This window comes from Haemaphysalis longicornis, unplaced genomic scaffold (assembly GCF_048455015.1).
Source record: "Haemaphysalis longicornis isolate Haplotype H1 unplaced genomic scaffold, Haemaphysalis longicornis Haplotype H1 scaffold_9, whole genome shotgun sequence".
Classification (NCBI taxonomy): domain Eukaryota; kingdom Metazoa; phylum Arthropoda; class Arachnida; order Ixodida; family Ixodidae; genus Haemaphysalis; species Haemaphysalis longicornis.
In genome coordinates, this window is record NW_027526460.1 from 82856367 (window position 1) to 82879649 (window position 23283).

Here is a 23283-nt window from a genome sequence, read left to right on the forward strand (position 1 = left end):
ACGACTCGAGGTTAAAACGGTAAGACCTGTGTGGGCGTGCGCTTTCAGCTCACCTCTGGTCGAGTCCTTCCGGGTTAACTAAAGTAACCGTAACCTCAGTTTTCACTGCGAGTAAGTGGAATGTTGGATAAGCCCGTTTATCACATCGGTAAACGAACGATTGACCATCGCAGTGTGCGAAAGGACGTGCACAACGCATTTCTGCTTGGCCCATCGCTCATGACCACTCTGGGCGGCGTGTGCAACTTCAACGCGGGTGGACACAAGGGGGCCCTCGAAGGCGTCCCTTTCACGTAAGCATGCATTAGAAATTATTTCCTTACCTGAACAGAATGTGAAAAGAAGTCCGCCCTATGTAGCAGAGAATAAAAGTATACAGAAATTTACCCGAGGCCAATTTTTTGTGATTCATTGAAAAACAACGAAAAGGAGGATGTGGTTTATGATGCTATATAGACCCAATGTGACGGGAGAAACGGATGGGCCAGGTGAACTGGGCGGAGCTATGATTTCCATGTGTAATTCTCCAATGAGACACCCGAAATGCCCATTTGTGCGACATGAATGAGGTTAGAGCTTTTTTGCGGGCAGTGTTACCCTTTAAAGGAGCCACGAGGACAAAACACAAGTTCGGTTCATTCGAAAGATTGCCTCTATAGAATCATACGGACACCGCTGTTAACGCACACTTCGCTCAAATAAGCTACAAAACTGGGAAAAAAAGGAATGGCCATGTGACCCACTAGCTCATTTCCCGCAACAGAACCTATGATGTCATATAGCTTAGCTGTGCGATTGGCTTGGGACGGAAAAAGCAAACCCAAATTCGGTACGGCTTCAAGGCTTTCCGAATGAACTATTTGCGCTTAAGTGTAACGCATATTCATTTTACAGCAGTAAGAATGGTGTGGTAAACAATGAAAGTTACGAAAACGCACGTAAGCATAGAAGTACCGATGCGCACTGCTGTTGGTACTGGGCGCACTATGCTTGTTTTAGCTGCAGAGCACTCCGGTGCTTTGAAGTTGTTTTACAGGACACTGGCCGATTGGCGCAAGCAGCGTTGTCTTACGTGACCCTGTTTGTCTAGGATATCGCAGGTTTCACGAGACGATCTTTTTTTACGGTAACAAAAACAAGCCATGTGCTAATACGCTCAAAAAACAAAGCAACGGCGGACAACGGTTCGTGGATGACTATAGCAGCGCCATCTGGGAGGGCTGACGGGCAGCAAGGCCGCAAACCCGAATGACGGAGTGGAAGTTCGCTTGAATACACGCGCTTCTGATGTCATTGCTGACATTACGAAAACCCACGATTTGGCGGGAGAATAAAAATTTTAGCCTAAATTGATGAATTTCTCAGTGAATACAGCGTTATTTGCGGCCGGACAAGCGCTGGGAGCACTATAAAACGCGAAATCTTTCGAATAAAACAAACTTGAATTCTGTCTTCATGGTTCCATTAAAGCAGTGAAGCATTCCCAGAATATTCATTCAGGCTTTCCGAGTGCAGTATCGCCTTTGATATAGTCCACTAGTTTTGTCGTCGCCTGCGGCTCTCCCTTCTCTCCCAGTTATCCATCAGGGCACTTTTTCGGTATCGCAATGCTATTGCCACGGAGAAAATAACCGAACCTGATTTGACAGTTCGTCAGGGTGAACGCCAGGTGATAAGTTTCGAGTTGTGAATGGACGCACTATGTTCCACAGCTTTCCCTCCCTCTCGCCTCGTCCCCTCTTATTCGCTAGTAGAAGAGGAAGTTAGGCCATCCTGTTAAAACGACAATCGACAATGATAAAACTTGAGAAATACGTGATCACGATTTGAATGTGATTTATTTGAATGCGAACGTCACTGCCCATCCCTCTGTCTCCATATATACTAGTATGTTAAGGAGTCCCTTTCCCCTAATTCTCTCCCTCTCTTTCTCTTTAACAAGTGGATTGTTTCTTTCCTTGCCAACCTCGCACTGAGAAAGGCGCAATAATGAAGGCAGTTTTATATTTTGGTCAAACACCGACATGATAAAAAGAACTGCGCTCAGAGGTGTCAGCCTCGCGATCCGTTGGGGGTCGATCATAATGGCGTATCTGTCGGTGGTTGCTAAGCATGGGAACTGCCAATAAATGGACGTAGCTCATTTGGAGTGAAGGTGGCGGACTCGCTCCTCCTCTTTATACCACGTGGACAAATATCGCGGCCGATGACAAGCATTCGCTGATAACATGCGATGCGAAGGCACAAAATTGCGTAATAACTGCTGTCACTTTGCACTTTTCTCGCTGAAGGGCGGACTTGCCTGATTCACCGGTGTCTGCCATCACCTGGATTATCCTGACGCTCCCGGCAGCGCTTGCGGTGGCAGCAGCGTGCAGTGCCATCATCTGGCTGGTCTACGTGAAGCCCTAGTAAGCTTTCTATCTTTCTAAACCAATCTAGTTATCTTAGCATTGTGAGCCCCAGAGACGGGTATGGCGTGTCATTAGACTCATTGTATTCAAACCGACAAAATTCGATTGTACAAGTTATTACTCGTCCTCATTGCACCGTCAGGAATAACAAGTGAACCAGTTACCATCTCGGAGCTTCATTATCTTCGCTGAACAGTCGCTTATAAACTTATCAGATTTAAATAAACCTTGTACAACTTTCTTCGCGCCTTCGAAAGAAAGAGATTGCATGGTGTTCGGGTAAAATGCGACAAAGCGGGTGGTAGGTATGGCAATAGAAGAAATACTGCAAAAGCTCACGCAGTGCACCCTTCCTTAGCCGTGGCCGGGCGGCCATTGGTTTAATTCAGTCACGTACATACATGCGAACCCACATAGACACACACTTGCATACATACATATACATACATACATACATTCATGCCCGCATACAGATATACATACAGACATACATATCTACTTGCATACATATATGTCTACATACATACAGGTGCCGTCATAAGTAATTGGAACAAGGATTTGTGGATATCACAAAATATTTTTCTTCCTGGCTTCACCGGTGTGGCTTCCTGGCTTCACCAGGCATCACCGGTGTGAAACAAGCCTTTTCTAGTTGGGAGGAATATTGTAAACGCACACCAATCCAGCGAGGCAGTTTCTCAGAGGAGAAATTCCTGTGAATTTTTGTGACCATTCCAATTAGTTTTGATGGCACTTGTACAATCATTCATGCACACATAAATACATAAACACATGCATGAAAACATACATACATACATACATACATACATGCATACATACATACATATTGCATACATGCATCGATGTATGCATACATGCATACATGCACACATACATACATACCTACATGCATGCATACATACATATATGAATGCATGCATATATGCACACATACATACATACATACGTACATACATACATGAATGCATGCTTATATGCACACATACATACGTACGTACATACATACATACATACATACATACATACATACATACACACATACATACATACTACATACATACATACATACACACATGCATATTCAGGAAGGCAGACGGATGGACGGAAAAACAAAAAGGTTGGCCTTTGCACACGAGAGACTTTCGTAATTAAAAATTACAGCAAAGGAACGATTCTGGAACGATACCCGGAACGCCTGGGCTAGCGCACAACCAGTTTATTCGCCTCGGCGCCCGCGCAGTGGCGCCGGTCACCTATCGGGTATTGTACCTGAACCGGATCTCCACTCTGCTATAATTCTGTATTGTCAGTAAAAAGCACTTTACGGAAATGGAGGTGAATTTTGTAAACCAACGCTCTAGCTTATAACATCTGACTGCCTTTCATGGTCCACGCGGAGCCGGCCACTATCCGCACTCAATTTATTGATTGATTGATTGATTGATTGATTGATTGATTGATTGATTGATTGATTGATTGATTGTAGAGTTTAACACGGCAGCGCAATGCAGGTGTTGAGGCGCTCCCTAGTGGAGGGCTCCGCATTATTTTTGACCATCTGGGGATCTTTTACGTGGGTCGAAATATCGTACACGCGGGCGTTTTTACTTTGTGCGTACATTAGAAAAGCGGCCGCCGCTTTCGGGAGTCGAACCCGCGTCCTCATGCCCAGCAACAGGACGCCTTAGCCACTGAGGCACCGTGGCGGGTCACTATCTACACTCACTGCTATCAAAGACGATAGATTTTATCGGGCTACTTGGAAATGGAAATTTTCTTCTGTCTGTCTGTCTCTACGTCCGTCCGTCCGTCCGTCCGTCCGTCCGTTTGTCTGTCTGTCTGTCTGTCTGTCTGTCTGTCTGTCTGTCCGTCCGTCCGTCTGTCCGTCCGTCGCTCGATTCTCTAGCCCGGCCAAAGTTAGGACCCAGTCGTTGAACGAGACGTTCATATTGGCCAAACCATTTCTGAAAATGGCGGAAACACAGCAGTGGCGTTCAGACACCTCACGTAAGTGTCGAATATATGGCGGTGCATCCACTCGTACCAATGATTTGCGCTCACCACTGGTAGGATTCAAACAAAGCAGCGGCTGCCTGATAAAAATTTCTGACGCTGCTCACAGTCTTAGCAGCGTCAAGACATTTCTTCGTTACAATCAGTGACGTTTCCGTGACGTCATTTTAAGGGTGCAGGTCAGATCCACGGCCGACATTTCTGTGAAAGCACTCACATCCAGCCTCCCTGGATTCATGCCGACATCTTAAGCGGCACAAGCGTTAGATTACCTCTTCCACTTGAATACAACATCCGACTGTCGTATATACTCAGAGGTGTATAACATATCCATAATACATATTACACAGTGGTTTAACCAGTGTATTACACAGTGCATTGGCGTATTACGTAGTGTTATCTTATCCACATAGTAGTACATACCCGATGTGGGCTGTTGGACAACGCCTGATAAAGTGTAGGCGGGAAAACACATAATCCAGAGCATTTCAGCGCGGAACTCTCTGTATGAGAACGGCTCATAGGAGGAGTGCGTGCTCTTTGGAACTACAACATTTTGCGGTTGGGACGGAATGTGGCCGTGCACTTTTTTTGCATTTAGAATTTTCTGTTTTGAATTTTTGTTGTGGCTGTAATTTTGTTTCGCACACATTGTAAAATTTGCCGTGCAGCGAACCGCAGCCCTTGTCGTCGTTGAATGAGCGCGTCATGAAAGCTGCCGAAGAGAAGAGGGGTAACCAAACGAGTCTGAGGTGAGTACCAGTTGTCGCTTATATGATACCACGTACCCCCTTTTACGTCGATGCACTCACTATGGTGGCTCAGGTGACTGAGGCGCTGAACTACTGGGGACATTAAAATGTTCGATTTTCGCACGCACTTCGCTTTGTGTTCCCCTTTGTTACCTGTTGCCTCTCATCTTTTCTTTTCTTACAGGGGCGCTCACTCTGCCTGTGCCGCATACGCTGTAATCTTCGGTTTTGCGTACGCGCCTTCTCTTATCTTCGGTGGGGACCCACGGTGAGCAACGCTTTTACCACCAGCTCTTCCACTTACCAAAATCCCGAACCGTGTGTGATGCCAACCCGAGCGAAAGAATTCCGAGCCCCCAACAAAGAGGAGGTAACGCCGCTGTTGCTATGCAACGCAACCGTTACTAAACAACGCCTATGCATGTCAAAGATGCGTATGTCGGCATTGGAGCCTTTTCATTCGATAATTTCGAGATAGGGCGAAATCGGGGTGTTCGTATAGACAGCGATGAAGCAGGCCCGCCAGTTAATTTAATTTACCTGTTATACCTCGGTGGAACGGGAAGAATTTCCGTTCATGAGCCCATTTAATAAAGGTGATTGTACAGTGGAACGCTGCGAGAAGGAATTCGAAGGATACTTAGTCTTCTTTAAAGGTGGAACGCGATATCGTTATGCGAGAGCGTTCGTATGGCGTGAAAACGTTCTTGGCAGTGAAGACTTTACGCTCCTGCTCTCATGCCTTCCGTTGGGGCCCAACCTTGCAATGCCGGCGGTTTCAGTGGGCGGCGCAACGCGGAGCTACGGTATTACCCGCCTACGGTTAACGCCGACGACGACGCCAGCTTTTCTGAGAAACGGGGCCCTAACGCTACGCATTCAAACCTGCGTTAACTAAAAAGGTTGGATTCATTTCACGTTAACTATAAACATTTCACTGAGTTGATGCTTAACTGAATACATTTTTAAGTTACGTGCTGTTAGCGCCGCTTAACATCTCGTAATAGGAAAATTCTACACGAATGTGTGCTCACAAGCTGTGTATCGGATCCTGGAGTAAATTGTGTGCTGTGTGAACGTCTTTACTAATTCGTAAATTCATAATCACATTTAACAGAAGTGTATCCTGGCTAAACGACAGCGGTGTACCTAGGATCTCTCTTTACTGAGAAGATCTTGGAGGCGTCGGAATTAAAGCATCGCATTGATTTGGTTCGCGAGTGCAGGGTAGCGCTGCTTGGCGCGCTGGTGTGGCTCGTGCTGGCGACGGCTGTCGTGACGCCAATCCTGCGCGTGACTTTCGACTTCGTCCACAGCATCTGGCAGCTGCTGCCATGGGGCGTCATGCTTTTGCTCGGGGCCACACAGGTCGCCTCCTGCCTACTTCAGGCGAGTTCTCGCACTTTTCCCTTCGGCTTCCATGTTAGCGCCACTCCCCATGCAGTAAAAAAACCGACGAACAAGCGGTGAACAACGTCTGGAAGATCCCCTCAGCGATTTGTACAGAAAAAAATTGGCTAACGTTGGTCATCGGTTGAAATAGACGTATAGAGAAGCTTTCTCTGATGATTACAAATAAGTTCAATTAGCACCAGTTGAAAAAATTGCACTGGCATTGTGGCATAGCTGTGTGGAGACAACAGTCCGTGTGGGATTGTTGTTCCGCACTTCGCTTCTGGACGTCGTGCTCATGCCGCTCGTCGTCTTTAATTTCCGCCACGCGTAGTTGTATTAACTCGGTTTTTCGAGCCAGCATATCCACCACTCATTTGTGTCTGCCCCACTTGTCGCTGCGTAATGAAAAAGTTATAGTTGTAATGGCACGTCTTTCGGTACTGGATGCCCTGGACGCCATGGGAACGTTTCCGAACCATTTTGTCGGCGCATGTTGACCTTCCCATTCGGCACACGTGGCCAAGCCCATATAAAGATTGCCACTCCAACCACACAAGAAAGCACGAAGCCGCCGATATTCGCGGAGAAGAGGGTCAACTGATTGTTTCGTTCCAAGACCCAGTGGTAAGGAGCTCCGTTGCTGTTTCTCAAAGGGGCGAAGAGGAGCCGACTGGCACATAGCGGCGCATTCGGTCTGGCAACAGAAAAGCCCGGGGTAGAGGCAAATCAAGCTTTGCTTTAAAATTCATGTCAAAGAACGCGTAGCTACCTTGGCTGACGAAGAATAGGAGCACTTGATGCCATGTGAAACTTCCTACAGTGCATGTAAATAAAGTGATAATCACGAGAAGTTGAACCCCGTAGTAAATGTTGACACCAAAGTTATTTCTCTCCTCCTGCAGACGTACGACCTTGCGAACGAGTTGTTTAAGAGCATACCGGACTCTTTCTGGGAGCGTCGCAGATCACCGTTGATACAGGCCTTGCTGGCGTTCTTCACGGCCGCCATGGCAGAGATCATGGACAAGCAGCCGCTCACCGAGGTCATGGCACCCATCGTGCACCACATCGTGAGTGCTGCGCGTGCACACAGCATTGCGCAAGCTACGTCGAATACTTCCGGTCATTCCGAGTGCTCAGGAATGTTTGGGCCGTTTCGGCCTTTTCAAGATTTTATCTAAAAACTCCAGCTGCAGTTGGAACCTTAAGTTCAGGGCACCTATAATAATGAATTTGAAATAGCATACGCGTATATAATGCGTGTGTTTGTGTGCCTGTGCATGCGTGTGTACGTGCGTGTGTGTGCATGTGTGCAGTGACGTAACGAAGTAAGTGAAAATGGTAATGAACTTTCAAGAGACCGTGGGTTTATATGTATTCACAAAATACGCCATTTTATAACTTAGGCCTACGTTTATCCTTTCACGGTGGGCAGTCGATCGCCGAGAAAACTATCGTTTTCTTCTGTAATCCGTGTGCCAAACCAGTTGCTGCTGAATGACCATTGCGCTGTAGTCTCGACTAGGTAATACCAAACGACTACGTTGCTCCCAATTCTCTTGCCCCTCTGAAGGCCCAGGTGAATGCCGTCTACCCCGCGTACTACGCCATTCCGGTAATCGTGGGCGCCTCGTGCAATGTCGTCATGCCGACCTCCGTGCCTCTCGCCCTCCTTCACGAGATGGCGCGCATGTCCTTCTGGAGACTGGTACGTGTTTGCTGCGTGCGGGGCATGGATATACGCTATTTCAACCGTTACATTACGCAAAGGTTTTCTTTTCAAACAGGCGCCAGTATTGAAGAGGGAGTTGCACTGATGGGACTATTTACGCGAGTGTTTGTGCACGTTGGTACTACATTGAAATAATGCGTACAGCGTGAATAATTAGACGAATGACGAAAGAGAGTGGGTACGCGGACAAGCGCTGGCTTCCAACGGATGATTTATTTCGGAAAAACAAATATAGAAGTATTCACACATTACCCCGGTTGCGCGAAAGATATGGCAACCAGACAGGTACTCCGGGTTCCCATGTTTGCTCGTTCCTATGCTTTTTGTTTTCTGTATTTGTATAGATACGGTGGTTATCCCCGTTATTAGCAGTGCCTGTCTGGTTCCCATGTTTTTAGGAGAACCTCGGTAATGCGTGAATATTTATAAATTGGTGTTTTCCGAAATAAATCAGTTGGAAGTCAGCGCTTGTCCATGTAGCCACTATCTTTCGTCCTTCGTCTAAATTGTTCGCGCGGTAGGCTTTAATTAAATTGGGTCCTGATGGGATCTAACTTGGTTCACAAGGCATAAAACAGTAACGATCAAGTGCAACTAGAAATAATTGCTGCTGGCCGGGGTAGTTCGTTTATGCGATAACTTTCGTTTGTGCCCCTCCAAGTGGTCGCATTTTTAATGTGGATGGTGCCAAGGTTCAATGTGCCATTTGAAATGAAATTCTGCCTAGAAAAACGTCGACTAGGTGTTTAGTCTTTTTATTGTTTTAACAATTCTCGCCACCAGATTTCGCAACAGTGGCGGATAACGTGAGACATTGCTTTTATCTGAAATTATGTGTTGGCGGAAAGCAGAAATATTGGCAGTATGCTGTCAATCGCTTCTCAACAAGCCACCAATGTAAGTTCCATGAGCCATTTATAACGGCTCGCGGAAAAGTATACACGCTTGCATGAGAGGTTTAATTTGACGCCGCAAAAAGAAATACGTATTACCTGCTCGCTCATTCCGATCCCGGAACTCAACTTCAACAGTTACATTCATCTATTCCTCTAGTAGAGATGTGCAATATTACTGATCCCTTTTTGCAGCCGCGTTTGAAACTTAGTCGCTATCGGGGTAAACTGTATTTTAATTCTCTCATAACAATGTTACCAGATGAAAAAGGCGACTGCAACCAAACAATTATTGTTGTTCAGTTTAGCCGCGGTGCATTTAGTGGCGTGTCGTATTCTAATGAAAATTCATCGCTATATCTCGTTTTCAGCTCCTGCTGGGCCTGCTCATCAAGGTCGTCCTTGTGAGCTTGGTTATCGCGACCGTCAACATTGCCGACAAGGCTGGCTTCCTGTCCCCGCCGGCACCCCCAGTATAAACTGGATCGCTCCGACGAGGACAATGTGTTTACATATTTTTTTTCGTTTTGCGGTATTTTTGTTTGATCATGTGTACACAAGCAACTTTTAGTTCACCAGAACTGCGTGGGAATCGTACCCGAGTTTGAATTTGTTTGTCCTCTGCATATTGTCCGGCGAGGGTGTTGATCTTCTAAAAATTTATATCGGACGATTTATTGCATACATGTTACATTGACATAAACTACGTTTAATTGTGCCATGTGCCGAAAAGAACTGAGATTATGCATGGACGTTGTATGACCGCTTTTGCCAACAAGGCTGGTTTCCTCTCTCCACCGGCACCTCGACAATGAACTGCATCTCTTCGACGAGTACGATTTGTTTACATCAAAGTTTTTGTTTTGTACGTATTTTCACATTTTTGCATTTGTATACAAAACGCCAATAGTGCACCATAACTGCGTGTGAATCGTATGCGAGATTGCATTTGTTTATCCACTGCATATTCTCCATCGAGGGCTTCGATCTTTGAGTTAGACCTAGGACAGTGGGGCCGTCTCTTTTAACGGGCAGGCTGTGTGGGAGGAGGTGGAAGCTAAATTGGGGCAAAAATCATCCGATAGGTTCTACGCAAACTGTGCCGAGGCTTAGGACGATTCAAGTTAAAAGTTAGGGTTCATGGGCAAAAGCTACATCTGGGTCATGAGGCGCTCCGTAATCATTTTAGACCACTTTGGGACTCTCCCCTTGTGCCGAATTATGGGCTGACAAGCGTTTTTATGTTTCCACTGCGTTAGAAAAATCGACAGAGGAGGCGTGGAGTCTAACCAGCAAAATCGTGCTCAGCAACTTTCCCAGTGAGCCAGTACAGACGCTAGTTTAAAGTAAATTGGCCGCCATGATCTTGTGCAAATCTGGCTTGAGAGTACGCACAATAGAAGGCGTTCAATAGCGTGAGGAGAAAGACCTAATCTTACATTGCTCACGTTAGGATGTGAATACAACAAAATCAGTAGGTCTCATCGCGGCTTGTGTATTTTATAGAGAAATCAAGCAGTGCAATTTCAAGCCCCCAAACGTAAATACGGGAACAGTAATTCAGTAGACGCTATCTTGCACGGCAACAAGGTGGGAAAGTGCAAAGAGCAACCGATAGGCAAACATGCCGGAAATCACAGTGGTTTTATTGATGGTGTATCTTAAATGAACGAGTAATGGAGTAAAAACAAGTGAACGGGCATTTCCGATAGCTCTGAAGGCTCATAGAAGGCTATATAAATGATGTCAAGCAGGCCACGCCGCTTTGCGCTCACCAAACCAGGCGAAAGCCTAATGCATTTGTGGACATTCAGCTTATGAGTCGATCGCTGCTCAAACTACGCGACACATAGCATGGTATATCACTTTATGAAGTTGTGTAAAATGTTGCGACCCAATTACCTCCTCGTCCAGACCGGCCACGTGATTCTAATAGCAAATGGAAATTTCACTTTCAACGGAACGTTCAACGGGTTGCAACCCCTAACGTACAAGAACAAAATCAAGCACTCAAAAATGTGAACGGAATACGCCAATCCAAATACCTCCTCCGGAACGTTCACTTGCCTCTGACAGGAAAGAGAAATTTAGTTAGTTTAGCCACCCCAACTAAGTTCCACGTGTCATAACTCGTAGGCTACAAGGCCAACGTTTGCCCTTCATGGCAGGCACCGGATGACACAATGTGATGCATAGAATTGCCGAACACGCACTGTATCTCTGAAAGATTGGATACATTTAGTGCTTCCCCAGAATTGACTAGTAAATTTAGTTTTAAGTAATCGTTGCAGTACATATATTTTTGGACCGTACGAGGTAGATTACGCAAAGGAAAAAGCCGCACAAAGTGCGGTCATTTGCAACCCAACACGGGCGAGATTAGGCATGGTTTGCGCTAAGAGATAACAGCACTGCACCCACAAACACTGTTAGCCGCGTGCAGTGTTATGTTCAAGGCACTCACAAGACAGCAAAGGTGGCGCAATATAACAAGTACAGACGAATAAAGTAAAAGTACTACGCAGTATGCCAGCAAATGAAACCCTTGCCACATATTCCCAAAAAAGCGCACTGTGCTAAGGGGGATTAAAAAGAAAGTTTGCTCCTCTCCTTGCTTCTTTAAAAAATAACAATAAAATGAAAGAATAAAAGGATAGCTATAGAATGGAACAGCTCCCCGAACCAAAGGTCGTCCGATTCCATACTTTATTGTCATCGAGGAGATCATGTTTTTTTCTTGTATTTTAGGGATTTCATTAGGATAGTTACGGTATACCTAAGTCCCTTACCTTAATTCTTTTGTCCAGAATTACCAATTTTAAGTGCCATAGGTGTCGCTTTGGTCATTTTTATTTCAATTTATTATGAAGTTCCGGATTGTTCAATCAGGCATTTGTATGCTGTTGTTCTTTACATGGTCCTGGTCCCGAGCTTAGCAGGCTGAACAGCCGTTGCTTCCTTTGTTCTTGCACCGTTTCCCGTTGTGGCACTCCTGATTCGGATAAGCTACCGTTACAGCCTCCGTTCCGGCAGAGCTAAAGACGGCGTATTGTTGCTGATCTTTCTGCAATGTCCTTTGCACGACAACTGACGTGCGCATAAGGTGAATTTGAAACTGCAAGGTGAAATCCGAAATTACAGATCAGAACATCGAATTGTTAGTAAATAATGCATATATATATAAAATCAATTTATCGTACCCCTCATCGTGCAACTTAAATAAATAAATAAAGATTAGCCTACCAGTCCCCGATATGTGCCGTAAGTGGCTGAAGGTCCATTTTCTGTATAGAACTTCTCGATACGTTCTTCTTTTCTGAGGACTATTTTTTGTATTTTCTCTATACACCCGTCCAGTATAGATAATGGGCACTCAACCAAACAAGACGTCCTCGGTAATGTATCAATTATCTCTCAAAACCCGCAATTGGGTACACAGCAACCAAAAATAAGAAGCGCCTGGTTTACAGAATGTGGCTGATGGTAGTTGTCAATTTTTTTGTTTCCAAAGCTATTGAAAATGTTATCGCTCCCAGTTTTTGTATTTATAACTCCGCTTTATTGGCCCTATACCTGCAGCACCCATTAACCTGCACACCTTAAAAATACCTGTACGTTCATACTGTCGCGTAGCCAACGACGACGCTGAGTTCAAGGAACAAAAGTTTTTTATAGCGAACTGGTGATCTACTAATTACTCAGAAAATACACAAGAGGCTAAGGAGCAGTAAAAAAAAAAATGTCGTGCACAGATAATTGTTGGAGAATCGAGTGCCGCACCGTTTACCCTGCGAGTATTCACCTTCGTGCGCTCTACTTTCTGGAACTGTCTAATTACAACGAGAACAAATAAAGCATTCTAGTCATGTGAAGACAGGCGCCGCAGTTTCTCTATTGAATACAATAGCCTATGCGTCATAACGCATTGGCTATCTTATAGAGAAAAAGACGGAAGCACGCGTTTCGCTTTGAAAACGTATGAAACCCGGGCGAGGCCAGACGCTGGCAACAAAACGCAAAAGTAAACAAAATCAAAAGGCATTGTTAGCGCCAATATTTTCCCGCCAACTCAAAATCCATTAGCACGCCATGTAAACAAAAGTAATCAAAAATGGTACATATTTTACTCTTTTACAGTTGCGGGTTTAGATGTAGGATGCCCCATGAGATTGCTTTGCAGACGTCTTGAACGTTTGCAGACGAACGCGACAGAAGAAAAAAAAATGGCTCCAATCCACGCCGCGGAAGTGGGTGACTGTGAAGTTGATAACGACACCCACAATGATTACCGATTTTACGTCATTTTAATTCAGTTACGTGGGTCTACAAAGAGTGCACTACAAACGCCCGAACGCAGAAGCGACGGCAGAAAGAAAGCGGAGAGGAGCGTTTCCCTTACACAAGGAATACGTGTAACCCCCGAAAAATTAAACCAATATGCTGGCCAACGGAAAGCACTTTCTTGGTGCTTGCAGCACATTTTTTGCTTATTAGTAAACCTGTGGCTGAAGCTATGGAATTTAGTGGGCCGAATCACTTACCTTCCTCGTATGATGGTTCGCGTAAACTAGCTGTTCGCGTAACTAATACAATCGAACACGGTGCGACCTGCGCCCCATGGCTGAAGTACCTCCCAATCGTTCGGATAAACTCACAAGTCTCAAATAAATTTTCTACCAAACGAAGACTTACGTCACGGTAGTTGGACCACCTTCGCAAGTAAAGTTGATCTTGCCAGTTCAGTCGTCTGCTCCTTTCTTCGCCTTGAAATTAAGCACGACCATGTTGAAGGAGACGCACGTGTGAGCTATAGTCTCATTATCGGCATGCAGAATCCGCATCCAAGCCAGAGCCGTGCGCTGGAAAAAAGCGTTAAAAAAGCGACTTGAGCACAAGGTTAGGGCTACATATAGAGAAGCTGATTTTCGTATAGCGGCCGATATTACTGTATTCGGCCATCCTACCAAAGTCGCAACCGAAACCATGGCAAAGGTCAGGCTTTGAAATGACTGGGGGCATACCCGGGCGACATATAGAATCTTGCTGTAGTGAGCTATCCTATCACAGTCGCAAAACAAAACATGGCCGTGGTCAGGCTTAGTAATACCCAGGAGAGGTATCTGGGCGACATACTGAATTGTGCTGCAGTGGGACGTGTTGCGGAATGTCTACGGTATACCAACCACGGAATAAAAGCGATAAAACCAGCGAGGATACAATACAAGGAGTGGAACAGAACCTGCAATGCTTGCGTCTTTGTGGAAGCACGGTGGCATTGACAGACTGCTGCCACCACCTGACTGTAATCGTTGTTCTAACCATTACCGCAATCATTCCTCGATTTGACTGCGCCCGCGCATTGGCATCCAGTTCCCAACTTCGCAATCGAAGGCGTATCTGCGGAATAATTGTCCCAATAACAGTTTCTGTGAACACGCGCTCGTTACACCTGAAACACATTTCCTGAAGACTGTACTTAAAGGACTATCGCAGTCGACATTCATTGCTTATACACGACGTCTGCTTTTGACTCTCCCATGAAAACTATGGTGCGCGGTTCTGACGTGGGCAACAAAAGGGATGATTAATATGGGAAACTAAACATCGGCCAATTACTCTTCGACACCATACAATCACGAACGCTAAAAAAATTGGGCCCATCCCCCCGCGAGGGGGACTCGAGTAAATGCGTCGCATAGGGGGTGGGTGTATTGCGTTAACGTTTAGTGTTTGGGGAGTTGGTGGTAGTGAATGCGTTGTATCAGCAGCTTCTTGACGTAGTTTGAATGAGTCAAGGATATAAGGCACGTTCGTAGCCTCCCATTCTGTGTCGGCTTTGTGGCGCAGTGGGTAGAGCACCATGTACATTGCGTTCCGCCCGCAGGGTCGAGGGATCGAAACCAGGCGCCGGATAGTATTTTTTTAATATAGTGTAGGGGGAGGGGTGCGGACAACGACGGTGCGGACTACGACGGACGTCAACGCGGGTGACATCGTGAGTTACTGAAATGCTCTGCATTTAAAACACATTGAAGACGGTGAGCAGTGCTACGCCTAAGGTTGTTACTTCACCCTAATGGTCGCGCAGAGCCAACTATTTTAGGGGCCGAATCAACACCATCCATAGAAGGTATGCAGGGAGAACTACGTGATTCAAAATGCCCTCTTTAACCGATATTTCTCGCTGCGCCACACGTGGCGCAAAACCTGTCGGGTGCTGTAGCTTGCAGCGGAAGTAAAACCCATATTTGGGCTAAGAGGTCTCTATCCCGAACCTGCCTCGATAGACAGGATGACTCGCCTTGCGTCTAGTACATATTTGTCTAAGAAGACGTGACAGCACTGCGACGACAACTACCACTATTGCGGCACCGACCGAAATCACGCCGATCAGATCTTCCTTTGATGAGATCTGCGTATTCGTAGCAAGTTGAGTTTGTGATGTGTACTTTTTCTACCTGCATGTTTTATTTCGCTTTTCTCGCTTTTTATTTCGCTTTTTATGGCGTAGCTTCTCCCAGTTAGTCGGATGCGCGAACCGCATCCGAATCCGACTGACTTGAAGAAGATACGGAATCTAAGCAAGTGAACTTACCCCCTGGCATGCTAAGGAAACGTTTTCAAATAGGGATCGCAGCGTTTGCACAGAAATTCCATTTCATAAGAAGTATACGACGCAAGGCAGTAACTTCGCACGCAAGACGTTTGCATACAGTACACTAAAGCTCTCAGTTATCACGTCTGCTGCAGTTATTCGTGCATTATCATCATCATCACCATCATCATCGTGGTCGTCGTCGTCACCATCAACATAATCTCCATCGTCATCATCATCAACCACAACAACAACAACACCTTATTGCGGTCCACCGCAGAATGAACGTCCCACTAAGGTCAGACTCTGGACCCTCACCTGCATATTTTTGATTTTCTAACTAGATATTTTTGAATCTAATAACGTTTTAATTTAGCACCTTAACATTGCGAAAGAGTCGGTGATGCTAGCTTGTTTTTTGGCGGATAACTGGGCGGATGAATGATGATGAATAAATCCTTATTTGTCAAGCCGGTGCAGATGTTAGGGCACCCGCCCGGTGGCGAGCTTCCCTATTCCGGGATACCCTGAGCTCGGCTGGCGGTCCAGGACCTTTTCACCAGTTCACGCTGGATCCCAAGGTCCGGGCTCGTCAAGCGGTTCGCCCACCGCTTGTAGAAGGGGGAGGTAATTGGGGCAAGGCCCGGGGCCTTCTGGCACTCCCAAATCTGGTGGTACAGTGTTCCGGGCGTTGGACAGAAATTGCAGGTAGAATGGTATTGGGTGGGGTAAATCGCATGGAGTAGGGTGGTTGTTACTTGCCCTGCTGCATTGGTGACACACACGACGTGGGCTGGCTTGTTTCTGTATGGAAACGCGTCGGTATATCGTGTTTTTGAATTGTCGCCGTATTTATTATTCATGGCTCGTACTCTTGCTATTCGTCGAAAGAACACGTTTTCGGACGTACGACAATGCTTGCAGAGGAAGAGTATTTCATAGAGAATCATAGCAGAATTCTTCCTGAAAAGCGATAGTATCCACAGCTTCTTTTGCAGTACGACATCACACGTGTCTTCATTTGACGCCTCATCCGCCACACCGAAGGCATCGTTGATGATCTCATCACCGCTTAACTAAACAACAACGGCATGAGCGATGGGAACGTAGTCAGCAAGCTGAACTTCGGTGGGTAGCAGATCAATGAATGTTTCATATTATTCCACCTTTACTAGTGCTGTAGACTCCGAGCTTTCGCATGTTTCGGGCCGAACAAATCCGCTATGCTTTTAACAATGTGCCACCACATTTATCGTCGCTAGCGGTTTAGTGGCCGCTATGTACGCATGCATTCTCCCCCCCACAAAAGGGAGAGAGCGGGTGAGCGAAGGACGGCGCTTGGCGGCTGACGTTTCAAGAGGCGCTTGTCCGAACGACGTGGTGCGCAGGTAAACTTCCGCCGAAATATTGAAGGTCCGTGGCAGTATGGAATGTACATTACTGAAGGGAGAAAAAAGAAACGCCGATATATCAGAATTTTCGAATGAACGGGAGCCGAATCAACGACGTTTTACTGTAATTTCAAGGTTGTCAAAGACTGGGAATTCAGTAAATTATGTGTATAAAATATATATTCTAAAACATTTCAAGAACATAGAACGTAACCTCCTAGAGCGGCTCTTCGGGTCCCTGTGCTTCAGTCTGTTTCATTGTGGTCTCATCTGAAGGTGCCCTAAAACTACATAAAAGCTTGGTTCATAAAATGTTTTCATCGTCCATATAACATTGATATCAATTTTACCGCGAAATTGAAATATTGGCGATACTAAAGAAAACGTATGTAGTCAGGACGGCGCATATGTCACTTTCAGGAGACTTTCCAGTGACGTCAGAATATAGTTTGTTCAATTGGCGGCCACTCACAAAACCTACCGCAAAGAAACACGACTGCGCCATTGCTGTTGGCCTCTAGTTCTATATGATGGTATCACGTTAATGCTAACGTGCAGTTTAAACATAGATAACCATGTCGCAAGAGCTGGCTCATATTACGTCACCTATGCTTATTACGCCAGTCCAGCTTAACATTTCAGAGCTTTTAACACATCGTGCGTTTTTTCTGTTACAAAACGTCTTTCGTGGCTAAAACAGAGTTGAGGAAGGTACCAACGGCTATGTCTTTCAACTCGAATAAATTTGCTTTTTTCTTCACGGCCCCTAAAGACCGTTTGGTGAAACTATTTCTCTTGCAGGACCGACCAGCACTAGTCTGCTCCCTTAAACCCGTAGGCAGTGATCGTCATTCGTCTGGTCAGTAAGCAGGCATCAACTGTATTGCATTTGCATTAAGCAGGGCGGGGAATCTTAGCCAAATGCCGTTCGTGGTGGAGCAGTTGCAAGGTCTGGAGGATGGAACCCTGATTGCTGCTCTCCAGAGTAAGAACGAACCAAAGACGATTCGCTAGCCGTCATTACTGGAGCAAAAGAATGAGAAGCCGAGCTAGCCAGTCGTGGGCTAGAGGAGAAGATAAGAAGTCAACGCTTAGCCGAAGTCATCTGGCAGCGAAGCCCACGGCGGTCGCTACCTCCGGCACCATTTGCGGTGAGAGAGAAAGCCACGCTCAACCTCATTAGTTCCGTGCATTTGTGCCGGAGCTAAATAGGCAAAGAAAGGCTTGCAACAACTACAGGATGCACTGTATTGAACTTGTCAGGGGGGTGGTGTTGCAATGCTGCCAATCTCTTTGCCAGTGTGTGGCTCGCTCCGAAAATGCAAGACGTATTATCAAACATAGTAGATGAAAATAAATTGATTTTATAGCAAATCCGTACTAACAGGAACACACTATGCCAAAGAGCACAGCTGCTGTGCTTTGTGGACTCTGTGGCCTTCTTTTCACAGGTAAGGGGCTTTGTGCCATGGTTTGTGTACAGAATAACTTGATCCTAAACATGATGACCGATTCTGTTCAGAGTAATGACTACAAAGGGGACAACAGAGCAGCTTATAAATGAAGACTCACTCGCACTTTGTCATCCCAGTTAGAAATGCAAATGAGGTTAAGAAAACTTTATTACATCATGGATAAATGGGATAGCAGAAAACCGAGTGTACGTATTGTCGAAGTGGCCACAGTTTGGTAGATTAGATAATATTTTTATTAGTGTCGCTGTCTGTGGAAGTGATGAGTTTAACGAGCGCAAAAATTAGTCGATGAAGTTCGAGCAATATAACATACAATAGATATTTTTATTCTTGGAAAAAATGCTCACCGCCACACTGAGAAAGCGTTGAGCTAGCACACTCATCCTGAAGCATGCTAGAAACAACGCTGGCCAAAAATAGTCTGCATGCTCGCATAATCTTGACTTAGGTCTTCAGCTTCAAGTTGCCTGAGAAGACACTCTTAGCATAGTTCGACGCCTTCGGCATTAAACTCGTCTTAAAACAACGCGCTCTTACTAGGACCCTGGCTGCGTGATTCCAAACGCTTCGCTGCACAGAGCACCCACGTGACACGTGTGATGTCATTGCGCGCGCTATTCTTTTGAGCGCCTGCTAAAGGGAACACGCCGTTCTGGCTCTGTAGCCTTGACGTAGAGCACTGAGTATTGGCGCTGGCGGCTTGGGTTCGAGCCCCAGCAAGTCGATCTGTTTATTTTTCTTTTTTTTTTCATTGCCTATTTTATTTCCACATTTCATTTTTTTCTTCTAAACTAACATCTACGGGTCATTTTTGTTAATAATGGTGATTTGGTACGTTTTAGGTCGCTTTAGGCTTGGGGCGCAGCCAATACCCAGTTGAATTACGGTTCTCCATCGCGCAAACAGACATGTCACGTGGGTGCTCTGTGCAGCGAAGCGTTTGGAAATACGCACCCTGGCTTATCCAGTTGGACGAAATGAATGAACGAATGAATGAACGAATGCATGAACGAATGAATGAACGAATGAATGAACGAATGAACGAACGAATGAATGAATGAATGAATGAATGAATGAATGAATGAATGAATGAATGAATGAATGAATAATTAATAAACTACAGTTGCAAAGAGCTGGAAATGTTTATTTTCGGCTGGACTGGTGCAGAGATGAAAGTAGTGTTCGCAGATAAGGGATGCTACAGCCCGGGTTGTTTCTATTCTGTGGATAACCGGTGTTTCTTTACGTTAGGAGAACAACACTATTCTTGTTCCCAAGGCAGAAACTAGAGAACAGCCTATTGTTGACGTGTACGTGGCCTTGAACACAAAGCGAGAGTTTGTATTGTAAACACTGTTTTTTATCCGGATAGCAATAGTGCCAATTTTATCCCGAACTTGAAACAAATACTCTAGATATCGTAGAGGCCTCCGTTCTGAAGTGGACCTGACTATGATGATGATGATAAAGAAAACAAATGCAGAAGTGGGGTCTCCTGAGCCACTTTGTGGTGAAGTTTTGTGATGTCACAAAATCTTGTTGGTATGATTGGCGGCCGCCGACCGTCAGCGCTGCCCAAACACATCAATGCGAAATTAAATTGAGGCCTCTGGATCCGTTTGATAGAATCACTTGAATGTAATATGCAGTTAAAACACCCATGTTTTCCTGTATTGCGTCAGCAGCTCCCTTTAATGCGCCACTGCTGATGTCGTGTAGGGCGAAATATGAGAGATTTTAGATATTTATTGCGTTTGTTTGGTAAATGAAATGTATTTCGTGGACGGAATTGAGCTGAGTGAGTTACCAATGGCTCTTTCTTTAAAAATGAACAAAGTTGTTTTTTGTCTTCACAGACTCTAGTATCCGAAGGACTATTAGCAGCCAACATGTACAAAAGACAATTATTGTGGCATCCTAGCAACCAATTTCTTGGGGAAAGTCACTTCTACTTGCAAAAAAGAAGGCCACTGCAGTTAAGAACGCTGAAAGCAACGACACCGCGGGGCTTAGATGACGTGTGCGTCCATCAAATGAGCAACCGAGCTGAAATTCTTCGTGTCGCAAGTAGTTCGGCGTCAAATGCAGGCGTCAGTCCTGCACTAGGAAGTCGCCCTGCAGTACCCTTGTAAGTTCAGCCGAGACGATCGCGATGATGGGAAAGTTTGTGTCTTGCCTAGCAACGCGGGAAGAAATGGCGGTTGTCGCACGTGTGAAAAGCCTAAAAATATTTGAGAGCAGCAAACTTTTCTTCCGTTCAGGAAGGCAGCACCACGCTAACATTTGTTTCCTTAACTCATTTTTGGTTACAACACTACTAATTCGGTTGGCTCACGAGAATATTTTAAAGGAAAATGGAAGCAGTTTTGGGCTCGCACAGCGTGATACTATTTTACACTTCCGGATGGAGCATGCTGCCATTTCTGGATGATTTAAAAAGTGTATTGTTGCTTTCAGGCCGTCGTTTAAGTGCTTACAACCGTAGTGTGGGGCGCTATTATTTTCCGCTTTCTGGTTTAATTTACGTGACAGGAATGTCTGACTCAACGGTTTTTTTTCTGAAGAATCCCAAAAAAGCTCGGTCCCTATGAGACGTCAAATAAGCATGCGGTCTATTTTTTAGTTGAAGCCAAATCTTCCCTAGTACACAAACCAGGTACCAGTACTTCTTGGTGTTTCGCAATGTCAACGGAAACTTGCGGGAGCACACCAGTGGTCAGTTTCAACTTGCCCCAGCAGCGCCTAGTCATAACGGTGTAAATGTACGATTCAGATTTTCCAGAGGGGATAAGTTTGGTAAAAATTAGCAAAACTTGTTGCTGAGCTAGTTGGTACATAGTTCAAACAAAGCTCAAAGGTACAGCACTCGCCTCGTATGCGGGAGGTCCGGGGTTCGAATCCTGGTACCGCCGGACACCCACCGGTTTCTTTAATGGGTACAGGCGTCTCTGGTCGAGTGCGGACCCTTGAAAGGGGATTTCACGTCTGGAAAGCTGCCTTTACCCTATCGAGGGGCCCCTGACCCTTGTCCATCTGGCGGGGCCCCCGGCCATCATGCCGCGTTGCGCCATTGCCGGGGGTGAAAGAGTCTGGCGGCTTGTCCTGCCACAGGCGGTTGCGAGTTGAGCGTCCATCGTGGCTGTGGAAGGCACCATGCGAATTCGTGTTCCTTGGTGGCGCCGGGCACCTACCGGTAAAATAGGTACAAGCGACTCCCCGGCCTGGCGCTCGGCCCTTGTGTGGGACTACAACGCTTGGGAAGTTCACCCGGCTTGCACGGGAAATCGCCCCTATGGAATGGGGCGGCTGCAAAATCGCAGGAACTTTTTTTTTTTTTTTTTAACTTTGTTTGAAAAATTAGCATTCCGCCACTGGTGTTTGCTCCCCACACATTTTCATGGTTGGTAGCATTGGTGTCTGGTTGCACCATCAGCGAGCATGTGCGTTAATTCAAATGTTGGCCACACTGACGGAGTTCTCCCACTTCAACGAAACGGAAAATTATGTCTGCGGCTCCAATGGGGCCCTTTGGATATGTAATACTGGGTCAGTTTCGGTAGTCGCATGAAAATGGAACAACCCACTGGTAACCGCTGGCAAATACCTAACTCAGGCATTGTCTGCTCTTTCGGTGTGACACACTCTGGGGGTACTCTTCCTAGCATTAAACAAAAAACTTCTGAGTATGAGAATTTGGCAATCCTAGGGGTCACGACAGGTGTTAAGGCTAACTTTAGTGCTATCTGCTCACTAAGCGCCTTGGCTCAGCAAACAGCCCCAACGGTGGCGTAATGGATAGCCTAGCAGCAACCTGACATTCATTGTAGGTATGGCAGAGTTCTCTGTTCATTTCTCTGGACTTCAAAGCACAGTGTAGGACTAACGGCCCTAATATTGAGCCTAAAAAAAAACTCCCACCTCCCCTCGCGGGAACCCCTGTGTAGATGCGACGCATAGGCGGAGCGGCGAAGGGACCGCGTTTTATAGCGCGCATAACGTTGAGGGGACTGCTTAAGCCGGTCCCAGTCGATGACGACGTTGGCGTACTTGTAAAGCGGCGTGGACTCTAGGTGTTTGAGCCAAGCGTGGATGTTGCTTCGCCGGAGAACGGCACACCGGTTATATGCGCAGCGCGGCCGAAGGAGAGGAAACCGCGGAAGAGAAGAGTACTGCACATGCGCCGGCCCCCAGCGCGTCTGCCGCGGCTATGACGCAACGTGCTGCGGCTATGACGCAACACAATCCAACACAATTTACTTTAATCTAATCCAATCCAAGCCAAGCCAAGCCAATCCAATACAAGCCAAGCCAATCCAATCCAGTCCAATGCCCCTCGCGAGAGAATGTTCGCTATCGGAGAGGAGAGGGGGTGAGCGGCGGAGAGCGCAGCTGCCGCGGCGAGGAGAACGGGGGAGGGGCGGACAACGCCGACGACGACGACGCCGGAGGGACAAAGCGAGTGAATCAGATGCTCTGCATCTAATAATTGCTAAATAGCATTAACACCTTGTACATCATGTAGATACTGCCGATGAATGCCGATTCACATGTTTGGTGACGTCACAGCGGCGCCCAACACACCTGCGTGCGTATGTGGTGCGT

At 46.2% G+C, this 23283-nt stretch overlaps 1 protein-coding gene across 1 annotated transcript; it reads left to right on the plus strand.

Annotated features, from left to right (window-relative positions):
* Positions 1-219: 219 nt before the first annotated feature.
* LOC144153289 (uncharacterized) lies at positions 220-9699 on the plus strand. The gene is made up of 7 exons (XM_077684938.1): positions 220-293; positions 2292-2411; positions 5120-5200; positions 6427-6589; positions 7498-7665; positions 8169-8303; positions 9592-9699. Exons 1-7 carry the CDS (start codon positions 220-222, stop codon positions 9697-9699), a joined length of 849 nt encoding a protein of 282 aa, XP_077541064.1.
* The last annotated feature ends 13584 nt before the right edge of the window (positions 9700-23283 follow it).

Bases quoted from the DNA above. Each gene is read 5' to 3' on its own strand.
- LOC144153289 (XM_077684938.1), top strand. From the start codon at position 220: ATGACCACTCTGGGCGGCGTGTGCAACTTCAACGCGGGTGGACACAAG. The intron at 6,590-7,497 runs GCGAGTTCTCGC...CTCCTCCTGCAG, and splicing joins TCGCCTCCTGCCTACTTCAG to ACGTACGACCTTGCGAACGA. The intron at 7,666-8,168 runs GTGAGTGCTGCG...GCCCCTCTGAAG, and splicing joins CACCCATCGTGCACCACATC to GCCCAGGTGAATGCCGTCTA.